The sequence below is a fragment of the Pelmatolapia mariae genome, linkage group LG23 (genome assembly GCF_036321145.2).
Source record: "Pelmatolapia mariae isolate MD_Pm_ZW linkage group LG23, Pm_UMD_F_2, whole genome shotgun sequence".
In the NCBI taxonomy this organism is placed as follows: Eukaryota; Metazoa; Chordata; class Actinopteri; order Cichliformes; family Cichlidae; genus Pelmatolapia; species Pelmatolapia mariae.
This window is the reverse complement of record NC_086246.1, coordinates 6,326,984-6,345,490: the sequence shown is the minus strand read 5'-3', so window position 1 is coordinate 6,345,490 and position 18,507 is coordinate 6,326,984. Positions and strand designations below refer to the sequence as shown.

The 18,507-nt window shown below is 42.0% G+C and overlaps 1 protein-coding gene across 4 annotated transcripts in view; it reads left to right on the top strand.

Annotated features, from left to right (window-relative positions):
• sts (steroid sulfatase (microsomal), isozyme S) overlaps positions 1-18,507 on the top strand; it is a 55,845-nt gene that overhangs the window by 12,979 nt on the left and 24,359 nt on the right. For all 4 annotated transcript variants that reach the window (XM_063466727.1, XM_063466725.1, XM_063466726.1 and 1 more), the window contains 5 exons: positions 1,336-1,457; positions 1,741-1,863; positions 3,946-4,357; positions 4,524-4,660; positions 6,992-7,129. In XM_063466727.1, coding sequence (XP_063322797.1) covers positions 1,336-1,457; positions 1,741-1,863; positions 3,946-4,357; positions 4,524-4,660; positions 6,992-7,129 — 932 coding nt within the window. The remainder of the gene's footprint in view (positions 1-1,335; positions 1,458-1,740; positions 1,864-3,945; positions 4,358-4,523; positions 4,661-6,991; positions 7,130-18,507) is intronic.

Sequence of the window (18,507 nt, the reverse complement as noted above, 5' to 3'; positions counted from 1 at the left end):
CAGGGCCAGCTCTGTTCTAGGATGCCCTCTGGACCCAGTGGAGGTGGTGAGTGACAGGAGAATGGTGGCTAAGCTGTCATCCCTGTTGGACAACATCTCCCACCCCATGCAGGAGACTCTGACAGCACTGAGCAGCTCCTTCAGTGGCTGCGGTGCTATACAAATACAGGCCATTTACCATTTACAGGCCATGAGAACATGACTGACTCGACGCGACACATGAAACACAGGGGAGGAACAGTAACAAAAACCTGGGGAATAGAAACAGCAAATATAACCAGAAACTAACTAATTCAAAGAATATTCAAAAACACTGGACCCACAGACCCAGGACCATGACAGGAGCTGTGTTGTGCAGACCAAAGATAGCCTCTCCCAGAAACTGTGACATGTGCCAGTGGAAATTTTACAATTTGGGATTACTTCACTGTATTGGATACTGGGCAAACAACATAAATTCAGCATTTATTTCTTTATTTAATGCTACATTTAGCATTTATTATACTAAAGTGATGCTATCCAAGAATATAAGCTAATATGAAGCCTATGTGAGCTAGGTACAAAAATCAAGGGAACTTTTTTTAAAAGATATTTCTAGATCAATCTCAAACTACCTTTGACTCAATGTACTGCTCTAAAATTCTCCTTTGACTTAATTGGGGCAGACTAATTAAGAATAAAGATTTCATCTTCTTTCTCTGTTAATTTGTTTCTTGTCCTGTTTCCTGTTTCAATATTATTATAGATGACTGCTGTCAAGCAGTTATTATTGCATCCAAGTGCAATAATAAAAATACATACATACCATTTTATATTTGTTGAATGAGATTTTATTCCTGGCTCTTGTTTCCATGCAGTAAGTTTTATTTGTCGAGGTTCTCTTTCTGATATTTCTTTCTCTATCTCGCTACAGTAAAGGTGAGTGGAATTTTAATAGAGCATTAATTCTGCGAAGAAGTTGGTGCTTTCAAATATTTACGTTTATCTCCAGTGTATTTGAGTAGATTCAGAATTATCACGGACAAATAAGTAGCTCACAGCGGTGTGTCCCGGTTAGTTTTGTTTACTGATTTTACCAAACAAAATAGTGCTCAAAGTCATAGTTTTTCTTTGATAAGACCTTTTTTATGAAACAGGGACATTGATTTTGTAAAATAACAGTAAAGTGGTGATTTGTGATTGATTGGAAAATTTGGGCATTAAGAACTGAGTGAGAGATTCTTGGGCAACAGCTGGAGATAAATTGCTTTAACTTTATTTCAGGCATTTACAAGTCTGACATATTTTGCTTTGACGATAAACCTGTTCTGTAATTGCTGATGATGTGATTTGCAGGACCCCCAATATTGACCAGCTGGCAAAGGAAGGGGTGAAGCTGACCCACCACATTGCTGCAGCAAGCCTCTGCACTCCCAGCAGGGCAGCGTTTCTCACCGGACGATACCCAGTGCGATCAGGCCAGTTAAAAGCTGCAGACAGAAACAAGCTTTCCCGACAGGAGCAGTGCTTAATGTTGGCCTGGTGGAGAAGTTTCCAGAATACAGAACCGTTAAACACAGCCACCTTTAACAGAGCTGTACTCTGGATGAAAAGGCCATTCATTTAGTGAATTATTTAAGATCACTTTGAGCCCAATTACAAAGGACATTGTCTATAAAACTTTATGCAGATTGTCGTGAATTGAGTCATTTATTTATGCATGCTGAAGTCACTTGTTTGTTTGTTTTTCTTTCTTTTCAGGTATAGCTGGTTATATCAGACCAGGTGTCTTTTTATTTAATGCAGCATCTGGAGGTCTCCCCAGCCAGGAGATTACTTTTGCCAAGGTTGTCAAACAACAAGGCTACGAGACTGCTCTTATAGGTGTGATGCACATATCATGCATGCCTAACTCTTATTTGTCTTATTAGAAAAAACAAACAAAAGGCTTGTCATTACAGACCCTTACACATCTGTTAGGAATTATGAGTTATGAATATGTGGAAACGCTGAAAAAGCATTATGTCATGAAGAAACATGTTTAGAAGCTGACATTATAAGTGCTGTACTTTGGTGTGATTTGTCTGATATCGAGTCTAGGTTGGTGACTCTGTGAACCAGTGTAGTTGTTTTAGAGGCAGAAGACACGGGTGAAAGAAATGAGCAGCTTATACCATGGATAGGCATTTCATTGGCAGACTACCAATGTCACTGGGAGTCTAACCAGTGGTACACTGGTACACACTGCAGTGCACCAGTTAAAGTCTCATGAACACCAATTCTAAGATTTAGTGTTTTACAGTAAATTTCAAACCAATGTAACCAGTCCTGTTTACCTTCGACTTAGTGATTTGGAAGAAGGTTTTATCTCTAACATCTGCAGTTTAGATTGCGTTGCTGATATGACTTAATGATGACAATTATGTTGCTGTATTTGTAGAGAGAAATGCAATAAAATCCATTTTGAAACATCAGCGTGTAGATAGGTCTTAGTACAGAGACTTGATTTTTCCATCCTTCCCTGTGAATCAGATTTTTGTGTATTATTAGTTTAGTTAAAATCTGTTTGTGTGTCTAGAGCTTGAGATCGTGACATCACCAGCACAGTGCATTTACAGGTACAAGCCAATGCACTTCTGTTTTTTATTCCCTCTGGTGTAAAGTCTCTACCAAATCAAACATGTCAATCATTAAGAGTAAGATTTCCACACTGGATCGTGTGGGGCCCGGTTAATGATAACTGCCTTTGGTGCTGTGGGCCAACAGTGTGCTAATGGAAGGAGACCAAGTGGAAGGGAAGCAAAGCCAGGAGCACGGGAGCTTGATTCACACTGTTCTACATGGAAGAGAAATAGAGTAGTGGTAATCTTTACTTAATCTTTATGTGAATAGTGTTTTGCAGGTGAAGAGAGGGTCAGACAAGATCATGAGTTTGAAGCTGGAAATCAAAGCATGATGTTGAATGTTGTCAGCGTGGTAACTGAAGCAGAATTTAATGGACATGTAAGTGAAGGAATCAGAGGTGATGAGGACGTGTGTGGCGTCTTCTCTATAGTTTTGTAGGTCTTTACCTTACAATATAAAGCACCTTGAAGTTACTGTTGTGATTTGGTGCTATATAAATAAAACTGAACTGAATTGAAGGAGAGAAATGCCGAAGGACCGATGGTGTGGATTATGCAAAGAGGATGGAATGGCTGAATCTGGAAGTGCAGAGGTTAAGAAAGGAGGAAGTGAGGGCAGCTATGAAGGTGTATGAAGAGTGAAAAGGTGGTTGGTTGGAGATGGAGATGTCTAGGAGACAGGGCAGTGGACCTTTTGACCAGACTGTTTAACAGTCACAGAGAGTGAGGAGATGCCTGAGGAATGGAGAAGTGAATTTTGAAGAACAAGGGTGGTGTGCACAGATGTAGTAACCACAGAGCTTTAATGCTGATGAGCCATACCATGAAGTATACTATGGGAAAGACTGAAGCTAGGTTGAGGAGAGAGGTGGTGAATGCCCCAGATCCCCTAGGCTCTGTCTTGAGGTATCCTTCGGTAAGATGCTGAACCCTGAGTTGACCCCAGTGCATGCCTGTGAGTGTGTGAACATACGGTTAAAAGTGCTTAGGTACAGAAAAAAGCTGGTGTATGAATGCAGACAGCAGAAAGGTGCTATGTAAGCGCCAGTCTATTAAGTACAGTATTAAATGTTATGTCAAACAAGTTGTATAAAGAGGTCTTTGGCCGAGTGTCTCGTGTGCTCATCGCAGACAGTTTTTGAGCGTTATTAGCAGCTAAAAATGAAGTGACAGAGCTCACACTGATATCAATATTTATACCAGTAACTGCAGTGAGTCATGTCATGTGGAGATTTGTTTTTTATAGGACGTGTACAGTTTAAAACCTCTCTTATTGTGGCTTCGAGCTTAATCGGGTTTCTACTTTCTGAGTTTTTGTTTCACCTTCTTTTCCTGTCTGCAGGAAAATGGCACCTGGGCCTCAACTGTAAGAGCAGTGACGATCACTGCCACCACCCTAACAACCACGGCTTCAACTATTTCTTCGGTATCCCTCTGACTAACCTGAGGGACTGCCAGCCTGGACATGGCACTGTTTTCCAGTTCCATAAATATTTGCCATACAGAACAATGGGCATCGTTTTGCTCACTGCGGTTGTGCTCCACTACAGCGGGGTCATCAGCATTGGCAGAAGGTTGATCCTGAGCTTGATGTTTCTGTTGCTTTTGGTCACTGGTTTGGCAGTAGTGTTCATCATGGTTGTCCCATACTTAAACTGTGTTCTCCTGAGGGACCACAGTATTGTGGAGCAGCCATATAAGTCTGAAAACATGACGCAGAGGATGATCCACGAGGCAGTGGACTTCATAGAGAGGTACGTGAAGCTTTCCTGATTCACCTGGATCAGAAAACTCTCTTGTTGCAATGTTTCATATTCATGCCAATACTCTCTTCAGATTACAGGATAACGATTTGATCTGAACTGTTGAGTTTATTCCACTACATGTGTTGTAATCAAAGTGTATTGTTTGTTTCTGCAGAAATTCACACAGGCCTTTCCTGCTCCTTTTCTCTTTCCTCCAAGTCCACACAGCCATCTTTGCTTCAGCCGCTTTCAGAGGAACGAGCCGCCACGGTATCTACGGGGACGCTGTGCAGGAGGTGGACTGGAGTGTGGGTAGGTCAGTCTGTCTGTTTAAAGGAAAAGTCTGCTGTTGTTCTATGTCTGTGAGTTCCTTCAAATCCAGTAAAAAAAGCCCAGAAGCTTCCAGCCTCTCCTCTTTGCCCAGTTCAGTCAAATGACACTAAGAAAGAAAGAGCCTTCAAAAATAATCATTAAAGTGGGAACAGAAGATAAGTGTGTAGTCACTAGCAATTACATCTTGTCACGATCTTATCATGTTAGGAGGGTGGGCTCTGTGAAATCCCCCCCAGCTTTCACCTGCTGCTGCTGCAGAGGAGAGAGGAACCAATAAGTGAGACGAGTGAGATCCACTTATATAAAACCTCGTGGATGGAGAACTGATCTTACTGTGCTTTGTAGTCAAAATAGGAAATATTGTTTATACATTTCTTGTCAAATCATCAGCTAAAATTATTTATCACAAATATATTAGAAAAAATTGAGCTGATTATTTTATAAAACCTGTTAAGACTGTAAATCGGTGCAGCTGTAAGCATGATAACACATTTCATAATATGTTATAACAGCTTTAAATATACCCATATAGGTTTGCCCCTAATTCAAGTGTTTATCATGACCTGACCTTAGTATACTGCATGTCAGGGTAAAGACCCTACAACAGCAGGGAGGAAGCTCTAATCAGACAAATCGCTATGAGTATCACTTGGCAACAGTGGGAAGGAAAAACACCTTTTTAAAAGGAAGAAACCTCCAGCAGAACCAGGCTCAGGGAAGCTCAACCATCTGAGCCAACTAGATTGGGGTAAAGATTACTAATAATTAAATGCAATACTGGTGTATAGAGGAGTATAAAGAGGAGTGAAGAACTGCATCATCATCAACAACTATTACAGCATAACTACTGTACTGACAGGGACTAGAAAGAGAGAGCAGATTTCTCCTGTTTTGGCTTCCCTTCATTGGCTTCCTGTTAAATCCAGAATTCAAAATCCTGCTCCTCACATACAAGGTCTTAAATAATCAGGCCCCATCTTATCTTAATGACCTTGTAGTACCATATCACCCTATTAGAGCACTTCGCTCTCGCACTGCAGGCTTACTTGTTGTTCCTAGAGTATTTAAAAGTAGAATGGGAGGCAGAGCCTTCAGTTTTCAGGCCCCTCTTCTGTGGAACCAGCTTCCAGTTTGGATTCAGGAGACAGACACTATCTCTACTTTTAAGATTAGGCTTCAAACTTTCCTTTTTGCTAAAGCATATAGTTAGGGCTGGACCAGGTGACCCTGAATCCTCCCTTAGTTATGCTGCAATAGACGTAGGCTGCCGGGGATTCCCATGATGCACTGGGAGTTTCTTCTTCACTCACTATGTGTTAACAGACCTCTCTGCTGTCAATTATTAGTCATTACTTCTCCATCAGCACTCTCAAAACCAACATTTTTTCTCTATATTAGGGTCTAAAAATAAAGCGCCTTGAAGTGACAGTTGTTTTGATGTATAAATAAAGTTGAATTGAATTGAAGTGTGTCTCTTACACAGTATTCTTTGATGTTTTTGGCGACAGCAACTGAAAAAAGTTAATGTCCAATAGTAATGATGGACATGATCAATACTATCCCTGTGTCGAGGCTAATGGGCACGCTGGACTCAGGCGCAGGACTCAGAAGATCAAAGTTCAGTGTGTTTGTTTACAGTGAAAGTATATTTGCACAAAGACACAATGCAAATAGTGGAATAGTGCTCCAGGGGTCCTGGAGGAAGAGAATCCACATAAAACACTCCATCTCAGGGTTAGGCTCACCACACACCAAGGAGGGGAATCCAGGGATATGTACAGAAGAAACACACTTAGTGTTGGAGGATGTCAGAGGCACCACAAACACAGAAGGTTTAACTCATTATGTAGTTCAACGGTCCAGTGAAGAATGACCTTGATGAGATGAGGACACAAACACACGTGCACAGATAGAGGAGAGAGGGACAGAAAGAAAGCAAACCTAGAGCAGTCAGCCAGCGAGCACTGAGGGACCGGGACACTGGCTGCTTTGACCAATCTAATATAGAAGATGTATTTTTCCCCCTCCTCTTCTTTAAGCTGCTCCTTTTAGGTGTCACCACAGTTCATCTGCATCCATCTCACCCTGTCCCTCTGCCTCTGTCACACCCACTCTCCTGCATGACATCATTCACGACAAACATGAACCTCCTCTGAGGTCTTCTTCTTTTCCTCCTGCATGGCAGCTCCATCTTTAACATATGTGTTGTTTTACAGTTTTACTTTCTCGTTCTGTTATTCACACTCAAACGCAACGGAAAAATGTTTCCAAATAATTACAGACTGGAGTTTGCTTTGTGTGTATTCTCAGGTCAGCTCATGGAGACGCTGGACAGACTCAGCTTGAGAGAAAAAACTCTTGTTTACTTGACTTCAGATCAAGGGGCTCATCTGGAGGAAATCTCTGCCAGAGGCGATGTCCACGGGGGATCGAATGGAATATATAAAGGTACACCGAGAAGGAAAACTGAAAACTGTTTTTGGTTTTAATGCTTAAAGGTAAAGACTTAAGTGCCTGTATACATCAGCAGAATTTTAACCATTTAGTTAATAATTATAACACATTTTATTTGTGGGTGCCTTTGAAAAAAGCAAAGGTCACAAAGCATGAAAACAAAAAGCAAAAGGATAGAAAACAATTAGAGTCAGTGCTTAAAGAGAGTAAGCCAGTTTGTAATAAGGGAAGAGAACCAGTATTCCTGATATCAAGAGGAAGTTCTTTCCAGAGCCGGGGAACAGATCAGCTCTGCTCTGTTCCCCGCAGTGGTGAGACGGCCAGAGGGAACAACAAGGTGAGCGATGAACAAAGACCTAAGGGAGCAGAAAGGAGGAGCACAGGTAGGGAGGGACCAGGTTTGAATACATTTGAAAATGTGAAGAAATATTTTGCAAGTGACTCTATAATCTATGTGCAGCCAGTGAAGCTGTTGAGGAACAGGGGTGATGTGCTCTCTGGAGGGTATGTAATGCTGGGCATACGCTGTGCTGATGCTTCTAACCCCTGGATTGACTCGCAGGGGTTAGACGTTCGTAGGTCACGATGCAGGGTCTCACACTATACGGCCCGATGCTCTGATGCGACCTGAGTGCTCACACTGTGCGTCCATAACATGAAGCTTATAACACAAAATCTGTCGCTCGCTCTCCCTCTCTGTCTTTCACTCACACAGACACACACACCACCATCAGCTTTGCTAAATTGCTAACGCTTATTCCCCTCCAATGCTGACGGTGGATCAAGGAGACCAGCGCTTATGCTGCAGGCCCGGATGTACTGTCTACATCGGCTGTCTCTCACCCTTTACCCACCCCTGTTGCTTGTCATGTGTTTCTTTGGTGTATTAAGAGTTTTTTTTCATGTGCTATGTGCAGAGGTGTTTTTTTTCTGTTCTCAAACTGATCTCCCTGTTGGAGCTCAGTCTGGGGGGAGTTATTTTTTTCTCCTTATCTTTCCTCATGTGGTGCATTTTCCATTGTTATACCTCTCTGACCTGTCTTCCCCATGTGATGTTTTTGTGTAATGTATGTATGGTCGGAGGGTAATATGGCGCCGCCATTGCGTGCAATAGGTCGGCAGCCTTAACATGAAATTTCCCCTTGTGGGACTAATAAAGATATCTTATCTTATCTTAAAAAACATTGATCAGGCAGCTGTGATTGAGCAGCAATGTAAATCCAACTATTTTCACGGTTGTTGTGGTCCTGATAATTTTGTGAGGCCACATGGAAAAGGCTCGGATGAGCCAAAGTTCTACAAGTTGTGCCTCCATCGCTCGTGTCCAGATCACACACTGCACTGCTGCTCCGTCTTTTCACTTCCATTTCTGTGTTTGCGCGTGCGCAGTGTGAGAGGCTGCGGTGACGCCCTCACGACGGCTGACAAGATTTCAAACAGGTTTGATTTTCTTACGACCAAGCGACTGATGATCGGGAGCTGGTCGTGAGGTGTTTATCGCTTCTCGTTACCCCACGTATACTACACGATGCACGACACATGATGAAGGTCGATCACCAAAACGGTTGCACGACTGAAAAATCGTCTCAAAATGGGCCAAAAATCACACAGTGTATGCCCAGCATTAGTTACTTTTGCCCTGGCTGCCACTAACCTGGAACAATCTTCCTGCTGCTGTTCACGCCTCTGATTCCATCCATTCATTCAAATCACAGTTAAAAACCTGTTTGAGCGAGCGTTTTCAGTTAGTTAGTGCTCATTCCCTATTTTTTATTCCTATGTTATTTATCTTCTATTGATGCATGACTGTATAAATACCCCCACCTTACACTTACAAATACTCAGTGATTCTATCTTTTAAATTACGCTCAGATGTTTTATTTCCTATTTTATCTGTACTGATTGTTTTTAGCGTTTCTCACTTGTTAGTTTATTTGTCCCCTGATATGGTCCTATATCTGTTATGTTTTAACCTTGTTGAGAAGCACTGTGGTGTACCTTTGGTTTTAAATGTGATACTGTGCAAAGGAGGTAACATCTCGAATCCGATGAAACACCTGGCGACGCATAGCGTTTTTTTAAAAGCCGAGAAATGCACCGTATTTGATAACTTGCTGCGAGACCTCACACCGAGCACATCTACTGCGGGTGTGGTGCCTGTTATCGGACCCGGAGTTAGCAACATCCCCCAAAAACCCGAAGAGTAGAGTCGTGGCCCCTAGCCCTGCCAGTGTAGCAGAAATGATGACGGATGATGATGGCAGTAGAGCTGCCACAAACGATTATTTTGATAGTCGACTAGTCACCGATTATTTTTGCGATTAGTCGACTAATCAGATCATGCATCCATTGGACGTAAAACGTACAGCTTATTGCACCAGCATGCATCTGCTCTTATATAACTATCATTAGCTTACAGCTTTAAGTGTTTAAGGTGCTAACTAAAAATAAACCAATAACGGGACACCGGAGTATATTCTGGAGCATCTCACAATTCTGATAATCAGCTGTCTGCTTGACGTTTATTCAGCTGTGTAAAAACTATAATTTTAATCTCAGCCAAACCGATTTACTCAGGAACAAATAAAATACTAAAAAAAAGCCAAACAATAACATTTGTAAGTTATCTAAGTGACTTATGTATGTTTAACCTGAGTAGCGAAAGACGACGGTGGGTTTGAAAACGATTTGCCGGGAGTCCGGTGTTCTCAGCGGCTCTAGTGAGCCTTGCCCCCGGCTAGCTATCGAGCTAGTGGTTAACAGACGTCTCCGAAAACGTCGGAGCGCTTTTGAAAATATGTGGTGTCTTGATAAACTGAGCAGATATTTGAGGTTTACACAGCTACATTCTCGCCTGAAAATATGTTAAACGTTTATTTTGTGACCCAGAAAGAATAATAAGAGTAATATTAAAACTAACTAGCTGCCGCCATTGTTGGAAACTGAGCTGGGCTGCGCTATGAATTCTGGGACACAGCTTCTTCTTCTTCTTCGGGGTTTAACGGCAGCTGGCATCCTTGTACATGCAGTGCTGCCATCTTCTGTTTCAGTCCATTATTACACTCTTAAATCCTGCTACTTATTCCTGCGTCTTTTGTGATCTTACAAAGCTTCAAACGACGCGTCGACTATTAAATCAGTCGTCGACGATTTTGATAGTCGACGTAATCGTGACTAGTCCACTAATCGTGGCAGCCCTAGATGGCAGCAGCAGCCGTTCTTCTCTGCGTGAGTAGCTTAATGTTGTTCGTGTGTAATTCACTTTGAGTAGGCTAACCATGTTATTACATTAATGCATGTAAGGTGAACTAGCAAACATCATCATAGCTACATGCGGCTGTCTTCTTGTTTGACGGCAGATACTCCCTTCACCCTGGCCAAAAAGGTTAAAATGACCAAAGAAAAAGTGGAAAACAGCTAAACATGAGAGGTTTTTGGACCAAGTTTGTGTTTTTTCCATTGATTAAGCTCTGCTTCCAGCCAAGAGTGATACCATATATGCCCCATAGCTGCAGAAAAGGCTAACATTGTTATCTTTTTACAAAAAAACAGCTGAACATGAGAGGTTTTTGGACCAATTTTGTGTTCTCCATTCTTTAAGCACCGGTTTGAGCACCGTTTAAGCACCGGCACCGTTTCAAAAGTACCGGTTTGGCACCGGTATCGGATAAAACCTAAACGATACCCATCCCTATAAATAAATCTGTATTGTAAACTTGTATTATGATCCGGGCTGCAGAATTCTGCAGGAGTTGGAATTTATGAAGGGACTTGTTAGACTAAAGAGAAGAGAATTACATTAATCAGTCCCAGAAGTGACAAGGCTATGGACCAGGATGGCAACAGCATGGAGGCTAAGGAAAGGACTGAGATGATTGACTTTGCTTAAGTGGAAGAAGCAGACTGGGTGATGTGATTAATATGAGACTGAAATGACAAAGTGCTGTTGAGGATGACACCCAGACTCTTAACCTGAGGGGAGGGAAGGATGGAGGAGTTGTCAATATTACTGGAAAACTTGTGGGATTTGGTTAGAGTAGAAGCTGTACAAGTAGAACTTCAGTTTTATTTAATAAATAATTAAATAAATGAATAAATAAAATTGTATTTATATAGCACCTTTCTAGACAGAGTCACAAAGTGCTGCACATAAGATAACAAATAATAAAAGGTAAAACAGACAATATAAAACAGGCCAAAATTAATCAAAAGCAGTTTTAAAAAGGTGAGTTTTGAATTGTTTTTTAAAAACACAGTTCTGAGTCCACAGTTCTTAATGTATGAGGGAGAGAGTTCCACAGTCTAGGGGCACAGTGGCAAAAGCTCTGTCACCCTTAGTTCTCCTCTTAGTCTGTTTCATAGCAAGTAAGCCCTGATCAGATGACTTCAGGGACCTGCTAGGGACGTAGGACTGTAGCAGATCAGAGATGTAGGCTGGTGCCAGTCAAAACCAGGATCTTAAAATGGACTCTGAGTTCAATAAGAAGCCAGTGTAGCTGAGATAGCAGCGGTGTCACATGTGAATACTGGATTTAGTCAAAAGCCTAGCTGCAGTGTTTTGCACAACCTGCAGAAGCTCCAGGGAACCTTTGCTTAGACACATAAGCAGTTAGTTGCAATAGTCGAAGCGTGAAGAAATAAATGCACGTATAGCTATCTCCGGTTCAGAGCAAGATAAAATAGTGCTTAACTCAGCCACATTTCTGAAATGATAAAAACAAGACCGAACCAGAAAATTCACATGACCATCCAATGTAAGAGTTGAATCAAAAGTGACAGCTAAATTCCTGATAAAGGGTTTAACATACACAGAGAGGACCAAGGGCTTTCACTATCTGGGATAAAAATCTGTCCGGAGCGCACACGAGGACTTCAGTTTTCCCCTTGTTGAGTTGGAGGAAATTTGCAGTGATCCAACGTTTGATCAAATCTAAGCAATCATTCAGAAGCTGAAGCTTAGATAAATCCTGGGGCTTAAAAGAAACGTACAACTGAATGTCACCAGCATAACAGTGATAAGAAATGTTCTTGAAGGAGCCCATTATATGCTGGAGGGGGAGAAGATATATTAAAAACAATAGCCGAACCTTGAGGGACAGCATATGTTAGGGAGGTAGAGGATAACCTAAAATCAGAGACCACTACAGAAAAACATCGGTGATGTAGATATGAGAACCACTCCAAGGCAGTTCCAGGTACACCAACCCAGTGTTTAAGCCTTTCAAGCAGGATGTGGTGGTCAACTGTGTCAAACGCCGACGCAAGGTCCAACATAAGCAGAACAGATCATTTTCCTGCATCATTACTCATCAAAATGTCACTTGAGACCCTAAGAAGGGCTGTTTCCATGGAGTGAACTCTACAAAAGCCGGACTGAAACTTAGCGCAAATGCTGTGTTTGTCCAGGGCCGCTAGAAGTTGCTTAGCCACAACATTTTCTAGAAGCTTAGTGATTAATGGTAATTTGGAGATTGGTCTGTAGCTGCTCAAAAGAGAAGGGTCTAGCTGAGGTTTTTTTAAAAGTGGGAGAATAGCAGCATTTTTAAAATAAACCGGAACTATACCAGACGCCAGTGAAGAGTGGATTAGAGTGAGCACAGATGGACCAATAGCCTGGAAGACATTTTTGAATAATGATGCAGGTACAATGTCAACTGAACAGGAGGATGCTTTCACTGAATTCAGTAGTTTCACCAGCTCAGGTAGTGAAACAGGAGAGAAAGTATCCAAAATGACCGGCCGAGATGGGTGGAGATCGACAAAACAGGTGCTGAATGTGAAAAATTCATTCTTATGTTATTAATCTTTGCAAGCAAAAAAGAAAGAAAATTGTCACAGTCCTCTTTAGATGAAATAGGGGCCGCGGGTAGAGCAGGAGTAACACTGTCACTAGCTACTGTTGAGTTTGAGAAAATTGGAGGAGAATCATGATTGAACGTCCATAAAGCAATCACAAAGGGAGACAGGCAGAAGGGTAAATTGGGTTTCAAAACAATATACAGCTGAGTGTCATCGGCATAACAGTGAAAGTTAATATTGTGTTTCTGAAATATGTGATAAAGTGCAAGCATGTAAATACTAAATACTGAAAAAGGCCCCAAAACTGAACCCTGGGGCACACCATCAAAAGCAGGAAATGAACTTGAAGAATGGGGAAAGACAGGCTTTAGCTAGGACAGTGGGAAGATGATTTAGACCAGGGGTGTCAAACTCAATTGCACAGGGGACCAAAACTCAAGGCACACTTTAGGTCGCGGGCCAAACAAGATAAACATTTATTGAACACACTAAAACAATGTTTTTTAAACATAAATATGAATAAAAACAGACAGGAATATTATTCCAGATTAAATCAACTTAAAAAAATAAATGAAAGCATCCACAAGGTTGGAGCCGCATGTAGACGGAGCTGGGCATTGCTTCAGGAGTGGAACTAATAAACTGTGTGGGCTAACACAGTTAGCCCACTCAGATGGAGCTGCAGTGTAAGGGTTAGGGTGGGCTAACACAGTTAGCCCACCCTAACCCTTACACTGCAGCTCCATCTGAATCTGCACAGGTGCAGTTCAGCAAAGTCCGCTGACTTGGTTCAACATTACTGCAACAGGGAAAGTGAGGCAGGTTGCACTGGTGCATTTGTGACAGCTTCACTTGAAATGCCTTCACCGCATCATACATGCCATGTCCATGAACTGACAGATTTCCTTGCTGAGCTCAAAAACTCTATTGAGAATTTTTATCCCAACTCAGCCAACGGACCTCTGTATGATAAGGAATGTCGGCAAACTCTGAATCTATTTCCCACATAAAAGCCTGAAATTGACGGTGATTTAATCTTTTAGCTCAGATAAAATTCACGGTTTGCGTTACGGTGATCATTACATGCTCCATTTTTAGGACTTTACCACACAGCCTTTCCTGGTGTATGATGCAGTGATATGCTGATAACTCACCGGTACAGTTCTCCTCCTGCATCTTTACTCGCATCCTGCTGACTAGTCCGCTTTTTTCACCGCACAACACCGGTGCTCCATCTGTTGTAAGTCCAACAAGTTTGTCCCAGGGCAGTTTCATGTCGGTTACACTTTGACATACGTTTTCAAAAATGTCTTTTCCTGTCGTTGTCCCGTGCATCGATTTAATGTTCAATATTTCCTCTCCACGGATGAAGATGGCCAGCTGTGCAATGTCCATCATGTCTATACTTTCATCCACAGCAAGAGAGTATGCAATAAAGTTTTTGCTTCTTTCACACAACTGTGTTCTTAAATCAGTGGTCATCTCACAAACCCGATCAGCAATCGTATTTCTCCTCAGGCTCATATTTGCCAAAATCTGCGTTTTGTCTGGACACAAGACGTCGCACAGCTTCATCCTGCAGCTCTTCAGAGTGGTACCGGGCTGATTTGGCTATCTCCTCTGCTACAATAAAACTTGCTTTCACAACAGCTTCACTTTGTGATTTTGCTCTGGTGAAAAAGGTCTGCTGAAATGTCAGATTCTTCTTTAGACTTCTACTTTCTGTAGTTTCTGCATTTAGGTTTTTCAGCTTACGTTTTGTCTCGTAGTGCCGTCTTAAATTAAATTCCTTCATTACAGCCACATTAGCTCCACTAAACATATATTCAGTCACCCACTGGCGCTGAAAGGCTCTGCTTTCAGAATCAACTTTTCTCTCCACCATTGTGAGCGGCTAGCTTCGCAATAACTGAAGTTTGACTTGATTGACGCGGGAATGTTCCCAGTTAGCCTAGCGTTCAGCAAGGAGGCTGCAGCGCTGCATTATGGGATCTGTAGTTTGTATATTATTAGCGCCTCATATCGCCGGGCCATGCATAACAATAATAATACATCTATATAAAATGATCTCGCGGGCCAGATATAAATGTACGCTGGGCCGGATGTGGCCCGCGGGCCTTGACTTTGACACATGTGATTTAGACTGATAATCAGATACTGGGGGGAGAGTGAAACTTGAACATGACTGAATGATAGACAGAAAGGGGAGCAGGGAGTCAGCTACAAAGACTATAGCTCCTAAGTTGCTGGTGGATATCAGAGATTTTGAATGTGAAGAAGGACATGAGAGACTTAGAAAAGTCAGCAGAATACATATGAGAAGGAAAAGAGCCCAAGACTTAGGGTTACATGCACTAGAACAGATTAAACCAGAATAGTATGTAGATTTAGCCGAGGCTAAACGTGTGTATGGACTCACCATACACACGTTTCTTTGTGTATGGTGAGTCCAGTTTTCTTAAAGAGGTGTTCCACTTGGTGCCCCTTAACTTCGAGAAGGCAGAGGGTGGATGTAAACCAAGGTGCTGAAAAGGAAACAGATCTGTGTTTGAGCAGAGTGAATATATTTTGGTTGGTATTATAATAGGAAGTCAGATCATCAGGAGTTAAAAACTGTAAGTTAAAGGGTGGTTGTTTATAGCAGATGAGAAAGTATCCAAAAGTTGAATGTGTTCATCTGGTGCAGGTTTCCCCAATCTTATAAACAGTGGGTTTTGGTCAGTAGTTGATGATCAATGGTCATGAGAATTTGCATAATTATGATTAAGGAACTGACCTCCCAGCCCATTGTTCCTTCAGTGGGCTGGTTTCAGTCATTATGCAAATGTACTGTTTATAAGATTGAAACCTGCAGTCAGCTGAGACTGAAGAAGTCACCTGGATGAGTGACAAAACGTTTCTCCCACAAAACGCTACGTCCAGATGAACAGATTCAACTTTTGGAGATTTACTTTCCTGGATGATTGAGAATGCATCAAGACAGATGAGAAAGTGTTAACATGGATGGTTCTGATGTTCCTGAATGTAATATGAGATAAACATATGATCAGATAGGGGATTTGCAGTCAGTGGGAATGACACCAGAACAGCAGATCCAATATATGACCTTTACAGTGAGTGGAAAACTCTATTTATTGTTGGAGTCCAAAACTATCCAGACAAGATGTGACATCTCTGGGAAGGTGGTTATTATCTGTGTCCATATGAATGTGTTAGTCACCAAAGATTGTCACGTTAGCAGAACAGAAAAATGAGAGAATTTTCTTAGCTTGGCAGTTACTGTTAAACTGGTAAGGTGGTGAGAGATACACTGCAGGTCTAAGAGCAGGTATCAGTAAAGATACAGAGCTCAGTAAGAAAGCAACAAATGATTACAGGGCAATGAGAGAGAAATCATAAAAGAGATTACTATAAAGATAATGTAAAGATGAAGATTACTCCCTTTGAAAACTTTTAGAATGCACATAACAAAAACACTCTGTTTCTTAATGTTCACGTCTTCACTTCCTTTTATTGCAACTATTCAATTAAAAAAATCTGGACATATGGTGCATATAATCCAAATACTTTGTATAAGATATTTAATGAGCTCCCTTTTCATGTATTATTAAATTAATGGTGGTTGGAGGGTTCCGGTAATGGCGGCTGGCTGAAAGGACGTGCCCACTTCTGCTCCGCTATCTTTCTGTAAAAATCCTGAATAATACTCGTTTGTTAGACATTGAACGACACCTAGGACAGCTGTGATGCCTCTCTCGCAAAGGAAACCCGGGAAAAACATTAGTAGACCGACTCAATCGCAATTATCTAACTTCACTTCTAAGTTGACCTCTGAGGCTAGCTGTGAAGCTAGCGTTAGCCGTGAAGATAGCGGGACTGGTATCAACGCTAGCCAGGCGATGGAGGAAGGAAATGATGAGCCGACTGAGAAGGAAGAGACGGCCGAAGGCTCAGACGTAATACTAACGGCTATTGCAAGCTTGAAATCCGACTTTTCCTCCAAGCTTGACGATATTTTGTCAGCAATAGAAACCGTGAGGAAGGATGTTAATGAGTGTGTCAAGCGGGTCAGCGAGGCGGAGGCCCGGATATCTGCAGCAGAAGATAGCATTACCACCTTGGAGGCAAAGGTACGGACTCTTGAAAATAACAACAAAAACCTCGAGGACAAAGTGCTGGATCTGGAGACCAGATCGCGACGATCTAACTTGAGACTTGTTAACCTGCCCGAGGACGCAGAAGGAGAAGATGCGTGCGCTTTCTTGGAAAACTGGCTACCAGAGGCTCTGAACTTGGCGCCGCTACGGACCGCTCTGACGCTGGAGAGAGCGCATCGGGTCGGCCAGAAGAATATGTCAAATACCGCTGCACCAAGGACTATGATCATGAAGTTTCTAAACTACAAGGATAAAATGACCGTGATAAGAGCTGCCAGGGCAAAGGGACAGATTCTTTTCAAGAACCGCCCGGTGAGATTTTATGAGGACTTAGCGACTGGAGTGCACAAAAAACAGAAAGAGTTTGACGCCGTGAGACAACAGCTTCGCTCCATGGGTATCCGGTACGGCATGATTCCTCCTGCGCGACTGATAGTGACACATAACGGACAGTCCCGCATCTTTAACCTGCCAGGTGAAACGGAGAACTTTGTGAAGGCTCTGAGGTCGGAAAGTGAACTGGGGTGAGATGATGTAATCATGGTCATATTACAGTGTGCTGGCATGGAGGGATGATTACTGAGCTTTAAGTTTAGAAAGAAGTGAGAGGGAGAGAGAGAAAGACCAGTTTGTTATACTTATTTGTTTACTGGTCCGGAGGTTTACAGCCACTGTTAGTACCCTGATTTCCTTATCGTATTCAATAACGAGTTTTTTTTTGGTCGCATAGCGGAGTGGGGTAAGGGGAAAGTGTTCAGGCACAGTCGGTTGATCCTCGCTTTTGGGTGGAACAACCTTTAGCTGTTAGACAGGTGCCAATATGTATAGGGGGAGGGAAATGGGTGCCCAAGTTCAAGTTAAAGGGGCATATTCAGTATTCGTTGCTATGGATGTGGTTTTTGACATTCAGGTATTATTTGTTTCTCTGTTCTTTAATATCTCAAATGTGTTGGGAAGCTCATTCAGTGTTATATGTTATGTCTGGTGGGATAAGAATTAAAATTTCTTCTTGGAACTGCAGAGGGCTACAAAAACTGGAGAAGGTGAAACAGGTAATGTCTAGACTGAATTCTATGCACTCTGATATCATGCTGCTGCAGGAAACGCACCTGTTGTCTAGTCAAGAGGCGAAGATTAGGAGGAGGTGGCAAGGCAGTATATATTCTGCGCCCTTCACTTCTCAGGCAAGAGGTGTTATGATTTTGATCCACAAATCTATACCATTTCAGGTGACAAAGGTTATTAAAGACAAGGCTGGGAGATATGTTATTTTACAGGGCACTCTTATTACGGAAAAAATAATCCTAATAAATATCTACGCTCCGAACATTGACGACCCAAAGTTTTTTCATAATCTTTTTCTTACAGTATCATGTCTGTCTGGTAGCCTCATTATGGCAGGGGATTTTAATTGTA